At 40.4% G+C, this 10,500-nt stretch overlaps 1 protein-coding gene across 1 annotated transcript; it reads left to right on the forward strand.

The window, feature by feature from the left end:
* Positions 1-2,907: 2,907 nt before the first annotated feature.
* On the forward strand, positions 2,908-9,426 carry LOC124025853 (transcription factor COE3-like; the record flags this gene model as incomplete). Its single annotated transcript, XM_046339167.1, has 6 exons — positions 2,908-3,589; positions 3,866-4,022; positions 4,384-4,447; positions 4,931-4,986; positions 7,343-7,416; positions 9,358-9,426. Coding segments are annotated over exons 1-6 (560 nt in total), but the record flags the coding sequence as incomplete, so codon positions are not given.
* Between the last annotated feature and the right edge of the window lie 1,074 nt (positions 9,427-10,500).

Consider the following 10,500-nt stretch of genomic DNA (forward strand, 5'->3'; position numbering starts at 1 on the left):
TGAAGCCTCACCCCGTAAATTCACACAAAAGGAACACTTCACACACAATAAGGAGGAGGGTCGTTTTCTTCCGGAGGTCTTGGCAACACCAAGCAAATCTTATTCAAACCAACACTCCTCCTGCATGACTAACATTGTGGTTTTATTTTGTTGTCTAGCGTTCACCATTAGCACACTTCTCTAAATGAGATATAACATTAGCGATCTTTTACAACTAAATCCGCACACATGGTCGTTATGATTAGAGCAGAATGGGCTACACGCACAGTTAATGTTGAATGCAAAATATACACAAGCTTTTTAGTGACTTGATATTAGAATATAATAGACGTATTGTTATTAATATTATTAATATCGTTGTTGTTATTATTATTATCATCATTATTAGTAGTATCATTATTATTATTATTATTATTATTTATCTTCACTTATTATGCTATTGCTTTGTTATGACTTTTTATTGCTAAAGAATAATCTATCCGTACATCAACATCAAGACTTGTTGAGATGTCGCTGCGTGCGTTGCTGATGTTTAAACACCACCACAGAATAAGCACGTGCGAGAAGCACTCATATGTCAAATTGAGACATGATCATAAATTAAAATATGCACTTATATGTCCATCAACGTCCCGTTTTTTTCTTTCCGTCCTAAGCACCTTGATTAATTTCCGTCTGTCTGACGGAAGCAGTTAGAGAGGAAGGCAAAGTTAAAACTTGGTTGAAATGAAAGAGAGCATTTAGCACGCGACCAGATGATCCTAGAAAATGAGCTGAAATAGATTCAGGCTCAGCGCCTGTTGTGGCAGCAGCTGATTCCCTATTCCTGTCCAGATGGCTCCCAACACAGATTTGCATTCATTTTCGCCTAATATCGTCCAAAATAGAGGAGCAGCTGCATTTGTTGTCAAATAAGGTTTAAAACTCCTTTTTTTATGACGGGGTCGTTACCTACGTGATGGGGTTGTCGAACTGTCCGAGAACCTCTTTCTCTCCCGTCAACAGTATCAGTTTGAACAGGATCTGGCCTAAAAACCTACTTTGGTCATCAGATTTCAGGCCCTTTGGTGTATAATCGGCATTACACATATCATTAGGCTACTTGGTGCAATATGCAGTTTCCAAGACGGAATTATACTGAGATAAAAAATAAAAAATGTTGGCAAGTAACTTAATTTATGACCAATTGAAATAACATATTTAGAGGGGAAAAAAAACTAAAAAAGGCAAGTGCGCTCTATTTCAACGTTATAACATTTAACTTGCAACGCCGCAAACACGGCATTGGTAACATTGTTCAACGTCACATCAATTTATCGAGCAAATAATAATTTATAAGCAATTTGCATATGAACCCATTCATATGAACACTTTAGCACAATATTTTCCGGGGTTGACACAATAAATTGTAAAAATTAATAAATTGTAAATTGTCTAGAAATAGAATAGCTTAACGATATTATCCTAAAATAGTAATAAAATGCTGTTTTATTATACTTACGTATTTAATTAGGACGTGCAGGGCCGGGAAAGGAATGGATTTAGAGACAACGCAAGAACAACAGCCGCTTTGATAATTCACTTATCTTTGGCAATAGTCATTAACCCCCAACCCCAGCAAAATGCTGTCTAAAACACATCTCTCTTCCTTTCCACGTACACCCATCCCACCCCTTTAGTGCACGGGGCTGTGGGGTCCCCTGATAACCTAAATCGGACTTCACTTTTTTTTTTGGCCGATTAATTACAATGTAAAAATATAGCTTTAAAAAAAAGGTCTGCAAATTGGCAACAAGAAAGCATTTGCCCTGAAGGAGAAATACCTCCCCGTCATATTATTGTGCTATTTAAAAGTGTTTCTTTATTATAATAAAATACAGGTCTGTTCTTCAGAAGAGAAGAGGTTGGACACCGCGCATCCCCCGAGTCCGTTCACGGAATAGAATGATGTACACCCACATTAAACTAAATCAACTATCGTATTGAACATTCATGTATAGCACACATACAACCTGCGCATTGCATTAGACTAACACATTGCAACGACGCCCGGCTGTTTAATAAACTTCATGACAGACATGAGGTATTGCACATTGAATCGATACGAGTTCTTACCATGCAAATGGTAGTAGCCTGGGATACAGACATCTGACGCATTTCCCTTTATACAGACAGTAATACCGAGGCTACTGTTTGCAGCAGAGTTACTTTAGTTCGCGTTATATTCCATCACTTGAAACATGACTGTATTAAAATAGCATTGATTAACTTTGACTATATATATGCGCTGGCGACCTCCTCTATAAAACATGCCAATTTAGATTTGGAAAAGCCTTAACAAATAGTAATGGTGAAAAATATCCCATTGACATTGTATCTAGTTTTGACCAAATGGATTGGAAAGCCCTTCCTTTATGCTCCTCTAGACATGTTATGCTTTTCCCTCAGACTTTTAGTCGATATTTCCTCATTCAACGCTGAGAACATCACATAGCAGCCTACCTGGGTAAAGTATTTAGTCACAATTACCGCTCTCTTCCCTATAATATGTTGTATCGGCTACACTCTTGTCCTTTAGGATTTCATGTTTAGTGAATATTAACGTCACGAGATGTGAATTTGAGGGGGGGAAATCTCTACATTTGATGGAGGAAAAAGTGGAGCTTGCCTTGCTGGAGCTCTCGGGTTTCAGCCAGGCAGCTATTGAAATGTAGGACTCTCCAGAATGAAGCTCGTTCAGGGACAGGACGTGTCACTGTTCCATATATGGTCGAAGCTCCGCCCAACAGCGCGTCATATTCTGACAGCGCGCATCCCGTGGGTTTAGAGTTTTGGCTCCCGGGAAAGGTTCCACTCCTCCGGGATAGAGGGTTGAGGTTTGTATGCTTCCATCCCATTCTGCAAGACGCTAAAGGCCTCTCATCAACCTCTCCTGTGTCCAGGAACACCTCCATAGTAATCATTTCGTTTATTTTGTCTTTTGGAGCTGGAGCGCATTGCCAGAAGTGGTCGATTCAACTGAAGCTTTTTTTTTGTTGTAAATGCTTGTTGTATGATGACTCCAGCTTGAGGAGCCATCACCAAAAACAAAAAAGTTTTCTTCAAACGCATTTCGAATAAAAACTAGAATAAAACAGAAGCAACTACAACCATATCCTGCTATTTGAAGGACTTCTTCAACGACTAGGATCACGTTCCAACCAGCTACCGAGATAGACTACAGTAACCCACTCTGTGAATTGTTCATGTCGTGCCAACAACACAGGACGGGCTCAAGGAGACAGGACTTGTGAACTCAACTGGGACTTTTATTTCGTTCTACACGTTTTAACTACAACAAACTTATTTTACTGTTATTTGTCAACCACCAAGAAGGAAAGATTGCTCTTCAACAACTACCTTCCTATTATTCTCATTTGGCTGGAGCGGGTTTGTACGAAACTGTTTTAATGTTTGGAATTCAGGAAAATATAGGCTTACCTAGAGGAGGGACGACAATGAAAGAGGAACCGCTGGGCAGCGGGATGAACTCGGTCCGCTCGTGGATGCACACATCCGGGGTAGTGGATGCGAACACAGCCGCCCAAAGGTACGTTTGCCAAACACCCAATTTTTAATGCATTTCTCAGATTGCCCCTAAATCCCCACATTGCCATGTATCAATTACAATCTCCCTATGCGACTCTTCTCTTCAGCGCGTTCTCCAACGCTCATTACATCAAAAAGTGACAAATCAAGAAATCTCTTGTCTCTAAAAACGTGCCTTTCACACCATCTCCCAATGTTTTCATCTGATGCTAGCTCCATCTGCAGTGTATCTCTCTCTCCCATCTAACCGAGGTGCTGCTCTCTCTTCTCTCCGCAGCGGTGTGGGTTTGGCTCGGGCACACTACGAGAAGCAACCACCGTCCAACCTCAGAAAATCCAACTTTTTCCACTTCGTTCTTGCGCTGTATGACAGACAAGGACAGCCGGTGGAGATCGAACGGACAGCTTATGTGGACTTTGTGGAGAAGGACAAAGTAAGCGCCATTTCTTTGGAATATCGTCACATTTTATTCATTTTTATATTTTATTTTTTATTTTCACCTACACAGTTCATCATTTGGTGGTAAAGGCAGGAACACGTCATAGGCGGTGGAGGAGACACGTGCAGTTATGTGGATTTTATAAATGACTTCGAATGTCGCAAAATGATTTTATACATTTAGTTTTAATATGTTTTACTCTACATAGATAGATACACCCCCCCCCCCCTCCACACACACACTTGACCACTTCACAATAGCCTATTTTGTGAGCTCATAATTACCACATCAAGACAAATATCAACAAAACACAGTAAATGTATGTGAACACTGATTCAATGCTCGTTATTTTCAGGAACCAAACAGTGAAAAAACTAACAATGGGATACACTACAAACTACAGTTACTGTACAGCAACGGTAAGTGGTGTGGCTACTGATAAGAAAATAAACTAGGTCTGATTATTATTATGGAGTGAATCAGTACAAATCAGGGATGCGTGCTGGGACATTGATTCCGTCAGATAAACGTTGTATGGTGGTTGTTAGTCCGATATTGGGTTACATTTTTAAAGTGGTAAATTGCCTACAGTGTCGGTCGGTGTCAGCTAGCATCGTCTGTGGTTAATCCACGCTCAGTTAGCGATGCGTGGTGAATCAGATATGAATCCACGTTTTAACCTGACGCGAACCAGATGATGATCATCAACATGTATTGAGATGACACGTGTTTATTAAAAACAAACAAACCGTGTTTTTAATGATATTTATTTTATGTCAGTAAAAATTGTAAGACATATATTTTCTCAAATTTAATATGTGTAAGCAAAAATCACCGTGTAAATGACAAGATACTTGTCAGTGTAAATGACAAGATATAAAATATATATACTTTATTCACAGGTGTCAGAACAGAACAGGATCTTTTCGTACGATTAATCGATTCCATGACAAAACAGGTAAGATTTGTTTTATATATATATAATTATCTGCAATGCCAAATTGTATGCGTATGGTGCTTGAAATATAACGTGTTGTGGAAACGTGCGTGGTTTTCAAATGGACCCTATTACAGAAGATGTATGCTTCAATTATGAGCCTGTAAGTTATTAGGCCATGTGTGGTTGTGTTTTTTTTAATCGTTTATATTTCACTATAAATCAGCTCGCTCTCGGGTTGGAGCGATTGTAATTGTTGTTATTATTTTTTATTTTATACAACTTTTGTGACTCGGCTATAGAGATGGACAGTTGTAGATATCCGATATATAGTTCATTACAATAATAACCTTTAGTGGCCTCTCTTTAATTCGGGTTGTAAGCTCCAGGGGTCTCCCGTATACCCGTGCACGATTCCCCTTAATGTTGATTTAATTCGCAGCAAAACTGTTTAATGGGGTCTATTTAATTTTCCTTTTTAAAATCGTGATTATACATTGACATGAGATATTATATATATTTTTTGGCGGAGAGAATGCTATAAAATATTTAGCTGATATTACGGTTCCTGAAATGAATTGGTTTTGTAGGTCTTACTACCGTGCTTTGTGTATTGGCTCGTGAGCGCATTTTTAGTCAATTAACCACTAATTTGTCTTATGTGCTAATAGATGGGATGTCGTAGCCATCAACAAACATAGGTCTTATCTGCTATGTAGTATAATTGTGCGTTGACAGTCCATCAGTTCAGAAATGTTCAAATAATTATTTATTGTGACAAACAGACGAGACTATTATTGCTAAAAAAGAAGGTCTCGGTTCAATAACAAGAGCCCCTTTTTAGTACGAGAGGCCACTTGAGTGGACAATGTGGCGCGTTTCCTCACCCTGAATGTTTTCGGAAATCACTCTCGGCTAGTATGGGCTTATTGTTAAGTGCACTCCGCCAAGTTCACTGAATAGCCTATAGCTTCAGTGTCTAGGGTTAAACAGCATTATTATGACCAGTTATTTTATTAATATTTTGTCACCTCTTATTATTATATAGGAAATATAGGCTACACGTTAGATTCGCCCCACTCCTCGTTGACTGTAGCCTATAGGTCTGTCTATGATCAAAGAGTCAATGACGCTGAACCGTCAGTTTATAGATTTCTGTTTCTTCAGCCGAGACACGGGAAATAAATCACATGATGATAACTGCAATACTCCCCAAATCCCTCGTATATAGATGTTGTGGCTCGACTATGTGGTACCCCTCTCACCTCCAATGGAACAGAGCTGTTTCGGTGTGTTTTCAACTACTACCAGAAGCACCAAAAACAATATTAAAATCCCTTATCTCATTTTGCTGTGAAATATTGTATGTGTAGTGATGTGTTTTTTATTCAGCCGCTTTATGTCCCCTCTTGCTATAGCAGCGTTGTTGTTCATTGTTAAATCAATTGTGATAAGGCCCTATAGTGTGTCACGCGTTTTACTTAATTGCTAATTATAAAGAGTTTATCTTTGATTAAAAGCCCCGCTTCTTTGGTTTTAACATTCATCCGAGATGTAACGGCGGTGCGCGCGGGATAGACCGGCTGCTGTTTGTCGGGCTGTAGCCGTGCATCACAGACCCGGGGCAGAACGAGGGGAGGGAGAGAGACAGACAGAGAGCAAAAAGAACTGAGGCCGAGCGCACCTACAGCTCCACGCCATCTGTTAAAGCCAATGCTCAAAAATTACTCAACCGAAACCCCTCCGACACCGCTTTTATTTTGTATCCGAGAAAAATCATTGTTAGCGGCTGAAAATAAACAACAGATTGTCCATTAGCTCTTCCCCCCTCGACATATCTGTAGATTAGAATGGCGCTGATGTATACGGAAATGGGTATTATTTACATCGCCCATCTGCAGCAGAACCAACGTGGTGTTGGTATTATCCTGGGATAAATGAATAAAAATATATAAATAACATATACACATATTAACCTATTTGACATTTTTTTGTGTTGTGGTCTAGCAAATCATTTAGGCTATTTATTTACATTACAATATATAGAAATATATATTTTGTAAAATAAATAAATTGTTTGGAAATTATCTACGAGAAATTAATTTATATTTTCAATTTACAATATAACCTATAAAACATAAACTATACAATTGCTGTATGTAGACCTATATGTCAATATTAGTAGGCCTATATACTTTAGGAATTAATAATCAATTATGTAATGAATTGATCCATTTATGAATTGAATGTTATTGTGGTTTAGGTTAAGGTTTATATCCTATATAGGCCACAGAGATCGGCAAAATGTGCAACGCGTTATATCCAGTTCGATATTTGAAACGTCTGCTTCTGATGTATTTCTCGCTTTGATTCCAAGGCTATTATCTATGAAGGTCAAGACAAAAACCCAGAGATGTGCCGAGTGCTTCTCACACACGAAATCATGTGCAGGTAAGAGCTTGTCACGGTGATTAGCTACATTTCAACGTCCTTTTAATGAATATATGCTTGTTTAAAAAAAATATATACATTTTTATATATTTCTTTGTTATGTTATTAAAATGCTGAGTTTTTTTGTTGTTGTTGAGGATACTCCTTAGTAGATGTATTAACGCATCAACCTCAATCTCTTGTTGCAATGAAAACGCGTCGGTCCATATCGGCAGAATCATAGCCAATTTTACATAGGCTGCCTATTCTCAGACATAATATCATGCGAAATAGAATATTATAACTAGGGAGGTTGCATTCAATGACCGTTAGGAATTACAGGCCAGCATCCCTGTATCGATTTAGCCTTCTATAGTTGGGTTTGATTGGTCAACTGACAACAGACACAACACAGAGAACAGATGACGGCACATTCCTGTGTTCTGTCAACGGGCGTTCCTTTTGGCTCGCGGAATAAAAAACCCAGAAATGGAGCTTTGATAATCTTGCCCCCCCCTGCATTAGATAAAGTCACTGCTCTTATGAAGTTGGGTTGAATCCCTGTTTGTCACGAGCTGACCCATACAGTATCCCACACAGCAGGCGTCATCCTGCTCCAACTACACCTCATCACCACGCCGTAATGTACAAAAAAAAGGAGCTATGTTTTCCCTTTAGATGACGGTTTGCATATCAATGAATGTATCAGAGTGTGTGTGTGTGTGTGTGTGTGTGTGTGTGTGTGTACACACACACACGGCTTGTATTTAAAGGCCGTTTCTGTTGAAAACACAGATGTGGTTTGGAACTCTAGAAGTGGAGGACTGTTAGACGTTGTTTATTCACTTTAACTTTCAGTAGCAGCTTTAAAGAGCTTCACACTCTCCTCACACCATATGGTTGTTCACTGAGCTCGTCTGGACATGTAACCATCATACAACTAGGCTTTAAAAAATAACAAATAAAGTGAGAATGAAGCATAACATTTTTGGTATAATTTCAACATGAATAAAACTGTACCACACAGTGTTGGATCCGGTCCTATCCCCATCGGTAGCTATGGCTAGACCCCAGCACCATAACCAGCACCAACGGCTAAACCGAGACAATGCTACTTCAGTGAAAGATTGATGCAGGGGCTGCATGGCTTCTGAGCGTTCTAATGAATCTCTGGCCTATCACAGAAAGGCTGGTTTTGAAGATGGCCGTCTGCATCCTCTCCAGCATTAACAGCTTGACAATTAGAGGGAAACAAAAAAAAATCTGAAGCTGTGGAAAGACGATTCCCCAGCCTCCTGGCGTCTTCTGTTCTCAGTTCAGTGCTAGAGACACAACACCACAAACATCTTGTCTCCCTGAGACTAGCAAACGTGCAACAGCAGTGCTCGGCAATGCTCATGCAAATCGCACCCTATTCCCTACGTTAGTACACTACATTTGACCAGAGGTCTATGGGAATAGGGCTCCATTTGGGAAACAGCGGCAATGCTAAGTGGCTACGTCCCAAATCGCACCCTATTCCCTACGTTAGTGCACTACATTTGACCAGAGGTCTATGGGAATAGGGCTCCATTTGGAACACAGTTGGAGGAGATGTTTACCCGTTTGGCCGGCGTGGCGAGACTGACTAGGTTCCATACCGATCAACAGACAGACAGACAGCTAGCGCCAGGAATACAGGCACAGCTCAGCAACAATCATTATCTAAACACTGTCACGCTTAGATAAATATACAATTAAAATAATTCAAAGAAAATGTTACAAAGTAACAAGTAAACATGCGAAGAACCACACTTGTGTGAATCTCTTTGAGCTGCAGTTTACACACGCAGCCCAAATCTGATATATATATATTTTTTTAACCAATCTGGATCTTTTGCCTATAATAAAGGGTCAAAAGATTAGAATTGGTCTGCCTGTGTGAACCTGCCTTTGATCACATCATCATTGCCTCCTCTCTAGTCGGTGTTGTGATAAGAAGAGTTGTGGCAACAGGAACGAGACTCCTTCAGATCCCGTTATCATCGACAGGTAAGAAACAGACCGATGTTCGGTTACAGATCTTTTCTCGATTCTGGTTTAGTCGTGGTGGCGTGTGCTGTGTGTATGTGCTGTGTGTATGTGCTGTGTGTATGGGCTGTGTGTATGTGCTGTGTGTATGTGCGGAGTGTATGGGCTGTGTGTATGTGCTGTGTGTATGTGCTGTGTGTACGTGCGGAGTGTATGTGCTGTGTGTATGTGCTGTGTGTATAGGCTGTGTGTATGTGCTGTGTGTATGTGCTGTGTGTATGGCTGTGTGTATGTGCTGTGTGTATGTGCTGTGTGTATGTGCTGTGTCTATGGGCTGTGTGTATGTGCTGTGTGTATGTGCTGTGTGTATGTGCTGTGTGTATGGGCTGTGTGTATGTGCTGTGTGTATGTGCGGAGTGCGATGGTCATGGTTGTTGTAGTCATTCTGGGACTGTTGTTGTAGTCATTCTGGGGGATTCTGTGGTGCCCAACGTCTGTCTCTCTGTCTCGCAGCATTGTACTGTCTCTGTGTTTGTTGTTCCCTGCGTTGTTGCACAGGTGGGTTGACTTGGAAACCCGGAGGTCTCTGTGGGGGATTGGGTAATTGCTAGCGAGTTGTCAGGGGAAACAGTTTCCTCGGCCCTTTCCTCTCTCTGTGCTCTACCCAGATGTGAGGGAGTCCGTTGTTAAAACGCTTGGAGTGCGCTTGGCTTTACATTCAGACTTGTATCATTGAGTGGCCGCCTCCTAATTTACCAACAAGTGTTTTTTATTCAGTACTCTGTCATTTATTTCACTATACTGTATTTCTATGTGAATCTGAGTGCTTGGCTGCCTTCCTAAATGCGGCCCACTGTCCAGGAGAGCTTGATATGACGTTAGATGTGTTGTTACTGCTACTGGCTGAGCACAGTTTTCTCAGTCGTAGTTCATTGGATGTGAACAAGTATTTTGGGAGAGGGAAAGACGACGAGTTAAAACCAGGGTGAAGTATGGAGAAACCAGGAGAGGGAAAGACGACGAGTTAAAACCAGGGTGAAATATGGAGAAACCAGGAGAGGGAAAGACGACGAGTTAAAACCAGGGTGAAATATG

The sequence above is a fragment of the Oncorhynchus gorbuscha genome, unplaced genomic scaffold (genome assembly GCF_021184085.1).
Source record: "Oncorhynchus gorbuscha isolate QuinsamMale2020 ecotype Even-year unplaced genomic scaffold, OgorEven_v1.0 Un_scaffold_2481, whole genome shotgun sequence".
NCBI lineage: Eukaryota > Metazoa > Chordata > Actinopteri > Salmoniformes > Salmonidae > Oncorhynchus > Oncorhynchus gorbuscha.